At 46.3% G+C, this 18,059-nt stretch overlaps 2 protein-coding genes across 2 annotated transcripts; both read right to left on the reverse strand.

Moving 5' to 3' along the window:
• Nucleotides 1-7,562: 7,562 nt before the first annotated feature.
• Nucleotides 7,563-8,480, reverse strand: LOC135634693 (dormancy-associated protein 1-like). The gene is made up of 3 exons (XM_065145208.1): nucleotides 8,320-8,480; nucleotides 7,960-8,170; nucleotides 7,563-7,849 (listed from the first exon to the last, which is right to left on the reverse strand). Exons 1-3 carry the CDS (start codon nucleotides 8,423-8,425, stop codon nucleotides 7,813-7,815), a joined length of 354 nt encoding a protein of 117 aa, XP_065001280.1. The 5' UTR covers nucleotides 8,426-8,480; the 3' UTR covers nucleotides 7,563-7,812.
• A 4,503-nt stretch (nucleotides 8,481-12,983) lies between these two features.
• Nucleotides 12,984-14,690, reverse strand: LOC135634665 (anthocyanidin 3-O-glucosyltransferase 6-like). The gene has a single exon (XM_065145133.1). The coding sequence runs from the start codon at nucleotides 14,651-14,653 to the stop codon at nucleotides 13,196-13,198; it is 1,458 nt and encodes a 485-aa protein (XP_065001205.1). The 5' UTR covers nucleotides 14,654-14,690; the 3' UTR covers nucleotides 12,984-13,195.
• Nucleotides 14,691-18,059: the final 3,369 nt, after the last annotated feature.

An 18,059-nucleotide genomic window follows, 5' to 3' on the forward strand; every position in this document is an offset into this window, starting at 1 on the left:
AGGTGCTTAAGAGAATTGACAAGAATGCTTATGAGACTAAAGATTATGAAGTGTCCCCAACATTCAATATGACTGATTTATGCCCTTATTATAATCATATTGATGAAACAAATGAGGACTTGAGGATAAGTCTTTTTTAATCAGGAGAGATTGACGTGCTTAATTTGTTATAACCAGCTTGCGTGGATCTTCTTGGATCCTATGGTATTCTCTACAGCCCACAATGTTATCTCAGCATTTAACCCAGCCCATTCAAATTTGACAACTTATGAGCATATTCCTTAGACAAAGTTAAAGCTATTTCAAGGTGCTTTTCTTCATGACCAAGGAATGCATTAAAGGGGTTTGTTGCCAGTTGTAAGGCACTTAATTTCATAGTTCCCTATGCATGAAGGGTTGTTTCATGGACTAGTACTTATTTTGGTGTTTTAGGGTTAGAAAGAAGTTTTAGAAACTGATGGTATTGATAGAAACTCTATTGGAGTTCTTTCTTAAAATCTTTATCTCTTGGATGCTTCATTCAGTGGTGAGTATTTTATTTTCAGTTCTGTATCATTGTTTATTATCTTTGGGATACCATATCCCTTTATGATTTTAAACTTGGTGGTGAGCTATTTATCGATTTTATTAAAGTTTTATTATGAGTTCGTTCCTTTTCAATCCGAAGAACTTATTCTAGCAATTACAATTGTACTATCAACTTTCTTTCAAAATCCATTTTACATTACCCTGGTATCAGCCACCCCTCAATTCATCTAGGACAGAAATATTTCTCCAAATCGAAGGAAAGGGGCTTTTAAGGAAGCCCAGACCGTCGAAGACCCCGTTTGAGTTCAAAAACAAAATAATATATCGTAGGTACCACCAAGATTACGACCATGACGCCGAAGAATGTTGAGATATGAAATACCAAATCTAGAACCTTATCCATAGAGGACATCTCGGGCGATACCGTTGAAGGTCCCGAGAGCCCTCTCCATGCTCTCGTGGCCCCATCGAGAAACAAATTGATGTGATTATCGGTGGGCCAGTGTTTGGTGGAGACAGCACATCCGAAAGAAAAGCCTATGCATGGGTCATAGTGGAAAAACGTCCAAGGTAGAGGGACGACTCATAAATCACCTTCGAAGCAAAAGAAACCAAATATCCTGATCACAACGATGCCCTAGTGATCTCAATCAAAATCGCCAACGCCCGAGTAAAAAAAATTATGGTGGATACAGGAAGTTTCGCTGATATCTTATACTTTGATGCTTTCCAGAAGCTTGGTTTGGCAGAGAAGGACCTGCTCCAATGACCTTGGCTCTTACTTGGTTCACAAGGGATTCCATCTCTCCCCTTGGGACCACAACCCTGCCCGTCACCATTGGTGAGGAACCAAGATCCAATACTATGATGATCACATTTATGGTGGACAGTCTCCCTTCAGCATATAATGTAATCCTTGGTCGCCCGACTCTCAACAAGCTAACGGCAGTTATATCCACCTATCATCAGACAATGAAAGTTTCCGACCCGATTGGTAAGGTCAGAAGCGATCCGAAAGAGTCAAGGTAATGTTACATGACAACGACCTCTCTACCAAAGAAATTGAAGTCTGAGCTCCCCATAACGGATCCTTGAGATACGGCAAAGGCATCACCTCACCTTGAACCAATTGAGCGAGTGCTAGAGGTCCCTCTTGACAAAAGCCAACCGAACAAAGTCATAAAAATCAGGTCTACTCTTCCGGAAAGGACCAGGTTCAACTTATTGATTTCCTTATAAAAAGTGTTGATATATTTCCCTAGTCCCCAAAGGACATGCCGGGAATCGACCCAAGGGTCATGCAACAACAACTTAATATTCTTCTTGAAGCATGACCCGTGAAGTAGAGGTTACGAAAGTTCTCTCTCAATCGGAAACAAGCCATAAGCGACGAGATAGACCGACTACTGGAAGCATGATTCATAACAAAGGTAAAATACCCTCAATGGTTGTCCAATGTAGTATTGGTTAAGAAACCTAATGAATCCGGAGAATGTGTGTTGATTACATTGATCTTAATCGGGCATATCCGAAAGATTGCTATCCCCTCCCATGGATAGATTAACTGGTAGATGCTACTTCAGGACATGAACTCCTCATGTTCATGGACGCCTTCTCAAGATACAACCAAATCCAAATGGCTCCCCAAGACTATGAACATACCTCCTTCATCACCTATCGAGGTGTATACTGCTACAAAGTCATGTCTTTTGGTCTCAAGAACGTAGGGGTCATATACCAAAGAATGGTCAACAAGATGTTCAAGATGTAGATCAGAAGAAATATGGAAGTATACGTTAATATGATTGTGAAAAGTAAACAGCAAGCACCCACCTGACAGACCTAGCAGAGACATCCCAAATGCTTAAAGGGTTTAACATGCGGATCAACCCTTGTAAATGCATCTTTAGAGTTGGCTTTGACAAATTTCTTGGTTGCATTATTCACCAGAGAGGGGTGGATGCAAATCCTGAGAAGATATAAGCTATAATCGAGATGCAACCACCTCGTTCAATTAAGGAAGTTCAATGCCTCATAGGAAAGGTAGCCGCATTCAACGGATTCCTATCCAGATTGGGAGACATGTGCATCCCCTTTTTTCAAGTCCTCAAGCACTCGAAGAACTTTGAATGGACTCAAGAATGTAAAGAGGCCTTCAAGAAGTTGAAAACATACCTCGCTCAGCTGCCCCAACTCATTTCAGCCAATCTAGGCGAGCCACTTAGCCTATATCTTGCGGCATCCAATCATGCCGTCAGTTCGATCCTAATATGAGAGGATGCAGGGATATAGTGACCCATCTACTACACCAACCACATCCTGAATGGACCCAAAGAACAATACTCCCCATCGAAAAGCTGACATTAGCTTTGGTATATACAGCCAGGAAGTTGCGGCCTTATTTTCAAGCCCACACTATAAAGGTGGTCACCAATCAACCACTCCAATAGGTCCTCTCTAAGTTCGACATCGTTGGACGGATACTCAAGTGGTCGGTTGAATCGGGAGAGTTCGACATCCAGTATATACCAAGAACAACTATTAAAGCTCAAGTACTAGTTGATTTCATCTCCGAACTCACTCCTACAGAAAGGGTAGATAACCAAGAATGCGTTGAAGAAAAGTGGATGCTACATGTGGACGAGTCGGTCACCACCGATAGAGGAGCCAGGCTTGTCTTAAAAGGACCAAATGAATAGTAGTATGAGCTCGCCCTCCAATTTGAATTCAAAGCCACCACCAACAAAGCTGAGTACGAAGCACTATTGTTAGGACTCCGACTCACTCTGGAATTATAGGTAAAAGAACCAGACATCTTTAGCAACTCACTAGTAGTTAGCCACGTCAATGGAAGCTATGAGACCAAAGATGCAACCATGGTAAAATACTTGGCCAAGGTACGTCGCCTTGTTAATCGTTTTCTTCGTCTCTCGATAACTAGGGTTCCCTAGATGGAAAGTACCCAAGCCGACACCCTAGCGAAACTAGCATCTACACGGAGGACAGGCATATGCCTCCCAAGGATCGAAACACTCACCTTGCCAACCATTATAATCGAGAGCATCGTCATGATAGAAGGTGCATCAAATTGGGTAGAAGAAATCGTCTGCTACAAAGGATGGAACACTCTCGACTGATCGGGATGCATCCCGACGACTCAAACGCAACCAAGCATGATACTGTGAGATCAACGATCAATTGTACCAAAGGTCCTCTAGCCAACCCCTTCTTCGATGTCTGACACCCATAGAAGTTGAGACTATGTTAGCTAAGGTTCACGAAGGCATATGTGGCGAACACATCGATGGACGAACCTTGGCCTTCAAAATCCTCAAGCAGGGCTATTATTGGCCGACTATATGGCGGGATGCCATAACTTACGTCCAACGATGCCTACAATGCTAAATGCATGCTCAGATACAACATCAACTAGCAGTTCCTTTGACTCCAATTGATAGCGCCTGGCCCTTCGCACAATGGGGAATGGATCTCCTTGGCTCTTTTCCCTCCACCTCAAGACAACAGAGATTTCTTATAGTTGGGGTTGATTATTTCACAAAATGGGTGGAGGCTGAGCCACTAGCATCAATCACAGAGAAACAGGTAGAAGGATTTGTCTGGAGGAACATAATCACACGATTCAGCATATCAAGGGCAATCATCACCGACAACGGAACCCAGTTCAATAACCCCAAGTTCAAAGACTTCTACCAATCCTACGGGATCCAGTTGACATTCAATTCAGTGGTACATCCCCAGACCAACGACCTAACAAAGATGACCAATCGAGCCATACTTGAAGGACTAAAGAAGCGAATAGACAAAACTCAACGCTTGGGTTAACAAACTCCCAAACATTCTATGGGCATCACGGACTACCCCCAAGACGACCTCAGAATAATTTTCATACAATTTGGCATTTGGGACTGAGGTAGTACTCCCCCCAGAAATAGTCTTCCCAACCCTGTGAGTCAAAAACTTCGAGGAGAATGCATCAGAAGGACTCTGGGCTAATCTAGATTACATGGACAAACGGATAGCTGTGACGCACCTCTGCTCCTTGACATACAAAAAAGCTGTAGCAAAGCTCCATAACCGAAGAGGTCACTCTCAACAGGTCAGGATGGGTGACCTCGTCCTATGCAAGGCCAAAGTTAGCGATCCAAGGAAGGCCTAGGGAAAGTTAGCACCTAATTCGGAAGGTCCTTATCGAGTAACCGACATAATTCGAGACAAAACTTACCATCTCACTACCTTGGAAGGAGGACAACCGGCAAGAACATGGCACATATCAAACCTGAAGAAGTTCTACAAGTAAGCGCCAGTTCCCAGTGTTGGTGAACTGATGCGCTGTGGCCGAGGAGTTGGCATGGCTTGGTCCACGGGTCGATGTCTAGAGTTCTCGGTCGATCGAAAGAAGTGTTGGAGCTAGCTGGATCAAGGGTCGGGCTATCGATGTCGTCTTCTGGGAAAGCGTCTCTCGGTTGGTTGGCAGAAGTGCTGAGGTCGACTGTATCAGGAGGTCTGGACAATGACGTCATCTTCTAGCGAGGCGTCTCTCGGTCGCGCCTTCGGGTGTGGCAGAGCTCCTGCACAAAGGCCCTCGTCGGGGGGTTCCCGACTGTGGCTCCTCGTAGATTAAGTTAGTAGTCACCTTTTTCTCTTCTTTTTTTCCCTGTCCCCTGGCCAGATGTTGGTCAGGGGCTTTTATATTGTTGTGCAAGGATCGATCGTACGCGGATTTGGTGTGGCGACCGATCCCCCGAGTAGAGAGATGGTACTATTGTGTGGCCGTCGCCCGGTATACACGGAACAAGCCACCGTCTCGAGCTTTTCGGTACAAGACTCGCCGAGGGGGTGCCTCCTTGTACGGGTCTCGACTCGGCGCGGGGTACCACCCCTTGTGCTGACTTGGTAGGGGTATGATGCGACGTGGGTCATAACGTGGCTGGAATCCAAAATATGCCTTATCACCCAGTGCTACCTCAACAAAAGGATATCCGTAGAAAAAGAACACCAGACCGAGGTTGTACTTATTGAATTTATATACAAACGATGTAAACTCAGTTAATTAAATAAGGAAGAAATTCCATAAAAGATTAAAGTCCTACCTACCAAAACAAAATGAAGACCTAAGGCTTGCACCATGACCGAGTCAACGAGCTCTTGAGCCGTGCACCTCGGCATGAAGACCCAATGGTTGCACCTAGGCTGAGCCCACGTGCTCTCTAGCCGTGCACTCGGTGTGAAGACCCGAGGCCTACACCTCGGCCGAGCCTACGTGCTCTCAAGTCGTGCACCTCGGCATGAAAACCCAAGGGTTGCACCTATACCAAGCCCAGACGCTCCCTAGCTGTGCACTCGGTGTGAAGACCTGAGGCTTGCACCTCGGCATGAAGACCCAAAGCCTGCCCTTCGACCGAGCCTATGCACTTTCGAGTTGTACATCTCAGCGTGAAGAATCGAGATCTACATCTTAGGCGAGCTAACATATTTTTTCGACAACAAGCAAGGAAGCCACCAAAAGAGACGCACAAAAGGTGCACCTCGAATCCCCTTACGAGAGATACGTGTTACGCCTCAGTGAGGGATGAAAATGATAGAGGATATTTAAGTACCACATAGCTGGCAGCCACCTCAAGTCACACGTGGCGTCGCTTTAGTCAAAGTAGCGCACATATCTCAAAGCAGTATGAAATGACACAAATTGATTCAAGAATGATGGCATCCTGAAGAAACATAGCCGAACTCAAAAGCAACGTAGCCCGACTTCGAAGTGGCGCACAGCAAATCCATGTCATTCGGAATCAAGCGATGCTTGCCAGCAAGGATTTAACCCCGCAAGGCATGGGGTTGGAAGGATGACCTCGGAACAGATAAATCACCCGTTGAAAATGCTGACGGACGCCAACAAGCATAGGGGGAGCCGACACCTTACGAAAGGTATAAAAAACCACCCCCAGGATAAAAACTGACTTTAGCTTCGGAGGAATCAAATCGAAACTCCCCTCTCCGACGTTGACCTGTTGTGCAGGGACTCAGGACTAGAAGCCTCTCGTGGACTCATCGGAAGGAGATGACGACCACGACTCTTCGTTCCTTCTCCGTGAAATCTCTCCTATGAGTAATTACGCAGACGATCTTACACAATCGGAATCGAACTAACCCGTGCCCGTTTCCAAGCCACGACATAAAATCAAACTAAACCATACCTTTTTCCGAACTACAATATAAAGAATCACAATACAACCGCCGCATTAGCTGTGCTTCTTGTGCCATTTGATTACATAACATGCAGTACAGTACTGGTTTCTTGGAATCTCAATGGACTAGTTCTTCTTGTCATTTCGAGTTGCCGGATCCAGTTGAGCTTTCATAGTTTCTCTTTTTACCACAAGGGTCAGAAAAGAAAATTCAATACTTGTCTCCAACCTGCCACCTTGCTCTCTTTTATGTTAATAATTTCATCGAGGAAGGATCCAGTTCATGGTAATCTTGAAATTCAAACAACAATCCCTTTTAGAAGACAGTTTTGATCCTCATGGTAGAAGTAGAATAAACGGATTACATTTTTACGCTCTAATCATTCGTCTGCTCCACTAACCAAAATTTCAATCCACAGACGACAGAGACAACTCCCTCCCCTCCCCTCCCCTCCCCTGCGACGATGGCGACTTCCACAGCCAAGGCCCTTCTCACCAAACCTTATCTTTTAGCTCTCACAATGATGCCGCCTCTGCCATGCCGGATCCGCGACGCTCTCATACTGTATCTATCATTGTCCTGTCCCCACTGCTCACAATGATGCCTCCACCACCATGCGGTCGTATTGCTGTTCCTACTCAGACCTTATCCATTGCATTCGCATGTCACCATCACGTCCCACTCCACACTGTTTACAATATTAAAAACTGTCCCTCCTCCTCCTGCTCACCGATGCGACCTGCCTCCGATTTCTACAGCTTGGAAGATATTTATTTCCTCCATTGAGGATAGGGTCGAGCGATAATAAATCGGTGGGCGGAAAACGCTGGTAACAGTAGATAGTAGTTCCTTTTTTTATTTATGAGACATTGAACATAATACAGGTTTTAGCAACAAGCCAGCATATAGCATATAGCACATGCACAAACATAAATCCCAACAACCCATATCATACCCCAGATATTAGCAAGCAAACCCAAACTTGAATAGATGCTACTCCCGATTCAGGCACCTACTAGCACTCACCAATTTCCACTCCTCACAGATCTGATCTGCGTGAGCAGAAAGGCGCACATCAGTTCAGCGATGGGTGCTCTTTGTTTCGCCACTGTACAGCCTGCGGTGGTAAGAAAACATACATCAAGAAATAAACTAGGGATTATATACACACACAATAGACATGGATGGAAGAGAAGAGGGGGCAGGAGAAGAGTAGTGGTATGGTACCAGTCGTAGACGGTGGGGGAGTTGGGCTGGGGCTTGTCGAACAAGTTGGCGCCGAGGGTTTTGGTGGCGAGGTTGCTGCCGGGGTTGAACACGCTCCGCCACACGTTACCCTGGCGCGGGGTGGGGGAGCTGGCCGTCGGCGTGGTAGGTGTGGTGGGCGTCTGCGGCATCGACAGGGATCGCTGGTACTTGTTGCCGCTGCTCTCTCCTTCTGTACCATGAGCATAGGATCTCAGTTAATAAAACTAGTTGTTGTTCGAGAGAGCGGGCCTGAGATGGATGAGTTTCGAGTGAGGTGATGGAGATGAAGATGGTATTTTTATTGTGGCGGGAGAAGAGATGGCGGGGGGTTGCGTGTACCTTTGATGACCAAAGGCTTGGCGGAGACCTTCCTCAGCTTGCCGAGTCCTCTCTCAGGCTGAGGCCCGGCGACGACGTCGTCCCACATCTTGTCGAGAAGCACCATTTTACCTTCCTTCCTTTTGACGTCCCTCAAAGATCTGTATGTCTTGTGGGAGTCCAGGGTCGGTGTCCATATATAACATGGGACATCCCCTTGGGTCGAATCACGTCCCGGTGCCATCACCTTCCCGTTTCATTGCGCACATATGTGCGAACTTGGACCAAGTGATATCTGTAACGTGGGGCCTCATCTACCCGGGCGGTGATGGGTTCTTCCTTACCGCGGCATATCATAGTGAAGAAGGTAAACTTCGGGCTAAAAAGGAATTCTGCGTAGGAAAGTTTTGAAGGAGAACCTTATCCTCCACCCGCATAGTAATCGTTTACCGATGATACAGCTCATGGCATGAGTGACGCGACGATCTACCCGTGCAGTGATTGGTCCTTCCTTGCTGTCGCATGCCATAGTCAAGAGTGTAAATTTCGGGTGTAAAAGGAACTCTTGATGGGAAAGTTTTTATAGGAGAAGCTTATCCTCGACCCACATGGTAACCATTTACAGAGGAAATAGCTCATGGCCAGAGTAACGCAAGCGACAGGATTACAGATGGCAGATGATAGATGAAGCGGTGAAGTCACAGATCTCTGGCCCTGTCCGAGATGGCGCCGGGGTAGTTGAACGTTCAAAGTGGATAAGGATGAAGGGTGGTGCGTCGTGGATTACTCGCTGCGTGGGGGTTGTGTTCGGGTGGAGTGGCCGGTGTCTTGGCTAGAACAACCGGAATTGGTTTCCTGTTTGCGTTGACAGGTCGTTCATGCTGCTGCAAGAACGCTTGCGGCCACACCAAAATATAAACTATAAACTGGTGTTGCCTTCGTACTATTGATCGAAGAATCAATACGGTCTGGATCGATCCCAAAGGTACAAATCCATTCTGAGGCTCATGTCGAGGTGGTAGGTGGACTGCAGAGGTGTTGCTGACTCACGATGACTGACTGTCAATTGTCCCAACGTGCAGCTTGCTTGCCATAAGAAGTTTGGGGTCGTCCCAAGGGGCACCACGGCTTTGTCCGAAAGTGTTTATCGTCGCTCCGAGATGCTATTTAAACGTGTCTGGGCCTTACACAAGCGGTCAACATCAGGGGATGTCCCGACCTAAGCCCTCCAATGCTTAAGTCAATAGAGTAGGTAGAGGAGGTTTACTAAAACTCAGAAGAGTTGAGATAGAGCCCGCTTACCCCTTTTTGGTTTGGGGGCTTGAGTTTTATACCTGAACGATCGATGGCGTGAGACCAATGATGGGTTAGGGTGTCTCTTACGCCACCAAGGGATTATTGATGGTGGTAGATGACGAGCATGTCCTCTTAAGGACTGTGTTAGAGTATGATGCTCATGATAATATGCTTTGTCAATGCTAGTGGCCTATCCGGGACAGGTAGGGGATGGCTCGCTACGTCGTTCGTTCAGAAGGTAGGACTAGGGAAGTTGTGCCGTGCTGCCTGATTTCAATGCGTGCATGCAGGCCTTCCCTTAGCTACGATTGAAGTGGCTTCCTCGGCTCAGGTCGCAAGGTGAGTCAACACCACTATTATTTTCCCTATCATTTGTTCCTCCCTTATCTACGATTGAAGTGGCTTTCTCGTGATGGTTTTTTCCAAAGTGTTAGTATCGGGTTTATTCGTCATAGCAGGTTTTCGCCATAATGGGTCTAGAGTCCACCATGGTGAATTTTGCCTCAATCCCCATAGTGGGAGTAGGGGTCTGTCATCGTGGATTTTACCTCGACCGTCGTAGCAGGAGTAGGGGTCCATCATGGCGGATCTAGCCTCGACCGTCATAGCGGGAGTAGGGGTTCGTCGTGGTAGATTTTGCCTCGATTATCATAGCTAGAGTAGGGGTCCACCATTGCGGATCTTGCCTTGACCGTCATAGCGGGAGTAGGGGTTCGTCGTGGTAGATTTTGCCTCGATTATCATAGCTAGAGTAGGGGTCCACCATTGCGGATCTTGCCTTGACCATCGTAGTGGAAGTAGGGGCCAATTGTCGCAGATTTTGCCTCGACTATCGTAGGGGTTTTCATTGTAACAAGTATAGAGTCCATCGTGGCCGATCTTGCCTCAACCGTTGTAGTGGGAGTAGGGGTCTGTTGTCGTGGATTTTGCCTCAACTACTGTAGCGGGAGTATGGGTCTGTCGTCACAGATTTTATCATGATTGTCGTAGCTTGAGTAGGGGTCCGTTGTGGCGGATCTTGCCTCGACCATCATAGTGAGAGTAGGGGTTTGTTGTTGCAAATTTTGCCTTGATCGTCATAGCGGGAGTAGGGGTTCATCGTTGTGGATCTTGCCTCGACTGTCATAACGGGAATAGGGGTCCATTATGGCAGATCTTGCCTCGACTGTCATAGTGGGAGTAGGGGTTTATTGTGGCAGATTTTGCCTCGATCGTCGTAGCGAGGGTAGGGATCCGCCATCGTGGATCTTGCCTCGAAAGTCATAGCGAGAGTAGGGGTTCATCGTGGCAAATTTTGCCTCGATCGTCATAGCAGTAGGGGTCCATTGAAGCAGATTTTGCCTCGACCGTCGTAGCAAAAATAGGGGTCCATCGTGGTGGGTCTTGCCTTGACCGCTGTAGTGGGAGTAGGAGTCCACCGTGGCAATTTTGCTTTTGTAGGTCCTTTCTTTTTTTCTTTGTTTTTCTCCGGTCTCCCCTTTTCACTCCGGGAGTTAATTTTCTCTCTAATTTTTGACCTCCCCTTCTGCTTCAGGAGGTTTTCTTCTTCATTTGTTTTTACCTCCCCCTTATGCTCCAAGAGGTTGTTTTTATCACTGCCTCTCCTTCTGCTTCAGGAGGCAAGGGGCAGGCTCTCTTTCGGCCTCTCCTAGGAGAGGGTGTCAGTTGGGGGCCCCGTCATGACGAGCCTTGGCTTGACTGCCATAGCGAGAGTATTGATATGCCGTGACGGGTCTTGGCTCAACTACCATAACGGGAGTATTGATCCACCGTGACGAGTCTTGGCTCGACTACCATAGCGAGAGTATTGATCTGTCGTGGGAACTTTCATCATATCGAGTCTTGGCTTGACCGCCATAGCGGGAGTATTCATTTGTCGTGGCAACTTCCACCATAGTGGGTCTTGGCTCGACCACCGTAGTGGGAGTATTGATTCGTCGTGGCGGTTTTTGCCATAACAAGTCTTGGCTCAACTACCATAACGGGAGTATTGATTCGTCGTGGCAGCTTGGAGCTTTTTCCGAGGTAGATCCTATCACGCAACTTGGCGATGCCTTTTCTCCTTGGGCAGCAGTGTTGTGGTGCACTGAGTCATTTTTGACGTGCACCCTTTTTGCGATGGTGGCACATTGGGTCTTTTTTGGGATGTGGTGCCCTTTTAGCTACCTTTGATCACGGTGGGGTCCCTCCCCACTCAAGGAATTTGGCTAGCCTTAGGTTTAGGCGTCGCTTTTAGGGTTCTGGGGGCTTCTATCTATTAAGGTTCGGGGCCCGAATCTCACTGTGGTCACTTTTTGGCGACGATGCAAGGATTTTGTGCTATCCGAGGTAGATGTGTGCAGGCGTCATTTTTGCGAGAGACGAGGGGTCTTCTTGTGTCCCTTTGGTTACTGGGAGGGGGCTTTATTGATTTAGGAATGGCTTGAAGCGATGCAGCCCGACTCTGAAGCGGTGCATAACGAATCCACACCTTTTGGAATAGCATGAAACGACACTTGCTAGCAAGAATACAACCTTGCTAGGCATGGGATTGGAAGGACGACCCTGAACAGATAAACTACCCGCCTAAAATATCGACAGATGCTAGCAAGCACAGTGGGAGCCGACTCCCTACGAAAGGTATAAAAGCCACCCCCAGGTAGATGCCGGGGGATAGGACTCACTATCCATAAACACTGAATGAAGCTTCAGGAGAGCCAAGTAAGTAGTAGCCTCTCTACTCTCTCATTTACATAGCTAATACCACTGTCTTCCTCCCCCTCCGTCTTTCGCTGACTTAAGCATCGGAGGGGTCGAGCTAGGAAGCCCCCGGCATAGACCTGTTGTGTAGGACCACTGGCGATCAAGCTAGAGGCAACACCGTCCCTGCTATACGAAAGCCTCATCCAGCCCTGTGCCACTCGAGGGGTTCCAGAGTGATAGTGAACCAACCGTGCCGACTCACCAATCGACGATATCGATGATCTATCAGTTTTCTTATTTATCCCTCTAACTTAGAATATATATATATATATATATATATATATATATATATATATATATATATATATATATATATATATAAATATATATATATATATATATATATATATATATATATATATATATATAAACATACATATACATACATATATACATATATAAACATACATATACATACATATATACATATATATACATACATATATACATATATATACATATATATACATACATATATACATACATATATATATATATATATTCTTTTTAGTTAATAATGCTATTTAAAATAAACTTGCGAGTCCGCTTGAGACATTCGGACCGGCCGACGCAAACGGTCTTCGCTGCAGGAAGGGCTTCCCATGAGATAAGTATGGCTATAAATAAATGCAAAAGAGTCTGGTTGGTAGAGGGGAACAATCCATGTCTTGATTAATGACAATGGTAGTACATGGTGACATCCAATTAACTAATTTTCTTGAATTGAGATGATCAAGACTATGATACATATGACACGGATCAAGATATATTAATTTCTAATCCATCCATCGAATATGAATGGATCGATGATGGTAGTTGCTGGTCTGGAACTCGAGAATGGCAAGAGTAGTAGCATGGCTCAGCTTTGACGGAGTCCTCTCTCACTCGAAGCTGATGTCTTGATTTCCTCCGCCAGCTTTTCCAGGCCAATGTGAGAGGAACCTCCTTTCTCTATGGCCTTTCTGCTCGCCAGGCTCATCTCCTTCGCTTTTGCTGTCACCCTGTTCACTTCATCGCGGCCATCCATCAAACACCTTATTCCTCTCTCCACCTCATCTGCAGTGACGAAGTTGCCCCTCTTCCTGTCCACCTTCAGCTCTACGGCCACCCCCAAAACCTTCACCAGCTGGAACGCATTCAGGTGCTGCTCGGCGTACAGCGGCCACCCGAGCATGGGGACTCCGTACCACAAGCTCTCCAAGGCCGAGTTCCACCCGCAGTGCGTCACGAACCCGCCGACCGCCCGATGCGCCAGTATCGCAGCCTGCGGCGCCCACTCCGGCCACACCAGCCCCCTGCCGGCGGTCCTCTCCAGGAACCCTTCTGGCAGCACGTCTTTGGGTGTCGCATCGACGGAGGCTCGGATCTTGCCTGCCGAAGGCGATCGCAGGCACCATAGGAATCGCCGGTCGCTTCGCTCCAGCGCGGCGGCGATCTCGCGCACCTGCGGCACGTCGAAGCTGCCCATGCTGCCGAAACACAGGAATACCACCGACTCCGGAGGCTGGCTATCCAACCACTTGACGCACTCGTGCTTCTCCCCGCCGGGTTTGCTGGTGTCCTCCTCGACAGCGACGATTGGACCAATGGGGTGGACGAGCGGCGCCGGTCGGTCCGGGGCGCAGTGGCCTTCCTCGATGGCCGTGAGAGGCCCTCGCTCGAGCTCTGCGAAAGTGTTGATTATGATGCCTTTGGCTTCGAAGAATCTTCGGCCGTGGTACACAAACCAACCGTAGGCCCGATTGTCATTCCTCATGAGAGGAGACGGCATCGACTGCGACGGTATCGGAATCACGCCCGGGATGTCAACATCCCTTTCCACATCCTCAAAACTTGCCGGATTCTTCTCGCCGAGAACGGGTAGATGGAGCATGAGCGCGAGCATGACGGCGCCCGAGGTGAAATAAACGTATGCCGGAACGCCGAGGTCGACCGCGACGTCGATGAGGGTGGTAGCGAAGAAGTCCAAAACCAAGGCGGCGACGGCGGCGGACGAGGAAAGGGATGCGACGGCGACCTTGACGTGGGTCTTGTGGGCCTCGATGTAACGGGAGATGAAGTCCTCGGGGCCTTCGGTGTCGGCCGGGAGCTCCACGGGCGGGAGCTCCTGGAAGCTGATGTCGAGGTCGGAGGCGGCCGCGGAGCGGAGGTAGGAGGCGACGGCGGAGCCTGAGCTTGGGGCGGGGACTCGTAGGAGGAGAAAAGTGGCGGAGAAATGGTTTCCCTCCAGTTGGAGGAGGCGTTTGGCGGCCTCCACCATGGCGACGAGGTGACCGACTCCCGAAAAGGTAACGAACACTAGCCGGAGCTTTTCCATCCTGCGTGAGTGTCGTATGGAATTCTCGGTGCGGCGGGTTTGACAGCTTGTTTATTTATAAAGGCCAAATGGCGAAGCTGAGGATTCGAAATCAAAATCTTCGATGGTTAGACTAATCAATACTTTCTAAATATATTATAAATATATAAATTTAACGAAAAAAAAAAGGAAAACTAGATGAAAACGTAGATGCTAATCAAATGGATCCGCACCTTATGTTGTCGGTCCACACTGACACGTTGTCGAATCCGAGTCACGAGGATAAGGGAACAAAAGGCTCTGCGCTCATTTACTCGTCTCTCTATCGGCAGTGATCGCCTGCGTTAGAAGGATGACCTTTGGCCATTGTTTTTTTCCCTCTTTTCTTGAGAAAATTTGTTCTTAATTTTTTTTTTATAAATAATAAGTAATTAAGATAGTGACAGAGAATATAAAATTAGTTAGTTACTATTTATCATGCCAATATTATATCATATTAACACCTTCCTATCCATGAATATCAAGGCTCAAAGGGTAACTTGTGTGTTACCGAATTATGAATTCAGTAGAATATTCATAAAATATTTACAAAAAGAATCGGTTACAAATTAACTCCCTTATAGAATACTCGTAGAAATATTTTCAGAAAATCAGAAGACAGTTCGAGACTTTACGAACCGACTCTCCTACAGAATATTCGTAAGAATATTCTTGAAAGATCAAAAGGTAATTCGGTACGGTTACGAACTGCCTTTTCTATAGGATATTCACAAGATATTCTCCACCTCTTTTTGAGATTAGTATAAAAACACATCCTTAGCTTCAGATTAAGAGAAAAAGAGAAAAAGAGGTACAACTAAATACTAACTTAAGCGGGATCGACTTGGGAAATCCACCGACCTCGGTCTTTGTACAAGAATGAGATTGGAGAAACCTTGCTCTATCACTCACGGCTCCCTCCATATGGATCAGGGCCACATTGTGCTGATACAAACATCAACGTTAATTTTATCTAATATATAGGATTTAAACTCATGATCTTGTAATAATATATAAGTTTTTATCCATAAAAAAGGTATATATATATATATATATATATATATATATATATATATATATACACACTGTAGAGAAGGTATCTTGTAACCATCCTGAACTTACCCTTGGACTTATATCCACGCAAGCAAGCAGGTGATAGGTCGTTTAGGCCTTTTGCTCCCATGGGTCTGGTGTGGTGCTTGTGTGACGGGTGATAGCTAGTTGGTTGTGTATTTTCTATCATTTATCACCCCTCAAGGCGTACTTCGGGACCCTTACAAGAGGGGTTCGAAGTGTGACATCTAGTTCATTTGGTATATTCAATGCATTATTCCTTGGTAGACTCAATTTCCATGCTTTGGGTGGATGCGATGATTTGATTTTTCTGACTCAAGTGCATTGGCCACGTTTTTTCTTATGCCTCTGCTATAGCGGGTTTTCTAATGCGGTCGAGTTTTTTCAACTCACATGACTTAAGCGCTATTCGCCCTAACCCTCCACCATAACAGGTCTTCTAATGCAGGTCAAGTTTTTTTTACTCACACACCTTGGGCGCCATTCGTCCGGTCCTCTGCTATAGCTAGTCTTCTAGCATGAGGTCAAGTTTTTCTGACATGCACCTTGGGCGCAATTTGGCTCGATCTTCCACCGTAGCGGGTCTTCTAGCACGGGTCAAATTTTCTCGACTCACATGCCTTGGGTGCAATTTAGCTTGAGCCTCTACCATAGAGGGTCTTATAGCATAGGTTGAGTTTTTTCGACTCATGCACCTCAAGCGTAATTTGGCCCGAGACTCCATCGTAGCTAGCTTTCTAGCATGGGTTGAATTTTCTCGACTCACACCTTGAGCGTGATTCGGCCCAAGCCTTCGTTATAGAGGGTCTTATAGTGCAGGTCAAGTTTTTTTTTGACTTATTGACTTGAGTTCGACCTTGCGCTTTCTATCATAGTGAATTTACTTCCGTGCTGATCGGGTTTTCCTATCTTGAGTGTATTTAGCCTTGTGCTTCTACCGTAGTAAATTTATTTCAGTACGGATCAGGTTTCCCTAACTCACACGTCTCGATCGCATTTAGCCTTATGCCTTTGTCGTAGCAAATTTATTTCGGTATTGATCGGGTTTATCTTGACTCACACATCTCGGGCACATTTGGCCTCGCACTTCTACAATAGCGAATTTACTTTGGTGTCGATTGGGTTTTCCCGACTCATATATCTCGAGCGCATTTGACCTTATACCTCTATCATAGTGAATTTATTTCGTCCCTCTGCCATGGTGGATTTTAAATCTCCTCTTCGCTGTTATGGATTTTGGGTCTTCTCATCGTAGTAAGCTTTAAATCTCCCTTCCATCGTGGCGAATTTCAAATCTCCCTTCCACCATGCTAGATTTAAAGTTTTTCCATCATGGTGGGTTTCGACATTCTCTTCACGATAGCAGATTTGCTATGTCATCTCTCCACCGTGGTAGTTTTTAGACTTTCTTATTGTGGCAGGTTTCAAATCTCTCTTACGTTATGGCAGGTTTCAAATCACTCTTCCGTTGTGGTGGATTTCAAGTCCCCTCTCCATCATGACTGATTTCAAGTTTTTCCAGCATGGCATGTTTCATACCTTCTCTCCAACATGGCAGATTACTTAGTTCTCTCTCCTTCGTGGTGGGTCTTAGACTCTCCTTTCTTGGGATGTGTTTTCGAAGAGACACCACGTCTAATTGCGGGAGGAGAGAAATCAGTCTCTTCCTTATAAAGCTCCTCTTCTCGTAGGGTGGGACTCCTACCTTCATTTGTGCCTTGAGAGTTTAGAGTTCAGAATCTTAGGAGCTTTTAACTTCACCCCCAAGGTTTAGGAGCATCTCCCCTTTGTCTCGATCGATCTTCGAGTCCATTGTTATGACATCGATCTTGCTCTTCTGTTTTAAGTTGGGATATCTCTCATTTCTAATACAAGTTCTTCATGTTCTTCTAGTTATCAATCGATCGAGGTTCGTGCTCAATCTTCAGGTAGTTTGAGGGTAAAGACAGTTAGGTCCTCTTTGTCAAAAGGGGTTTCTCTGGCTAACTTAAGGGCTTTGAGGGATTTGGAGTTCATGAGAAGTTATCGTTATTGCAATTTAGTGGTGAGCGCACATCTTTTGGATCACTTGAGATTAGATATTTCATCTCGTCTAAGTTTGTCTTGCAAGTTTCTCGACTGAGTCAGCGTTTGTTTGATTCTATTCTTGGGTCTATTTGCTTGTCTTGTGATGCTCTTAAGGTGGGCCTTCAACTTTCTTTCCATCCAATGAAAGTGTTCTACCTTCAATGGTGGGGAATATCACCTTCCCAAATGATGCTTAGCTCATGCTGTTATCTGATAGTATTCATTAGGGAATACCGATGTACTGATA

The sequence above is a fragment of the Musa acuminata genome, chromosome BXJ3-4 (assembly GCF_036884655.1).
Source record: "Musa acuminata AAA Group cultivar baxijiao chromosome BXJ3-4, Cavendish_Baxijiao_AAA, whole genome shotgun sequence".
NCBI lineage: Eukaryota > Viridiplantae > Streptophyta > Magnoliopsida > Zingiberales > Musaceae > Musa > Musa acuminata.

Coding starts and splice junctions, on each gene's coding strand:
- LOC135634693 (XM_065145208.1), bottom strand. CDS start 8,425: ATGGTGCTTCTCGACAAGATGTGGGACGACGTCGTCGCCGGGCCTCAG. Junction 8,171..8,319: donor CAAGCCTTTGGTCATCAAAG/GTACACGCAACC, acceptor CTCATGGTACAG/AAGGAGAGAGCAGCGGCAAC. Junction 7,850..7,959: donor TCCCCCACCGTCTACGACTG/GTACCATACCAC, acceptor TTACCACCGCAG/GCTGTACAGTGGCGAAACAA.
- LOC135634665 (XM_065145133.1), bottom strand. CDS start 14,653: ATGGAAAAGCTCCGGCTAGTGTTCGTTACCTTTTCGGGAGTCGGTCAC.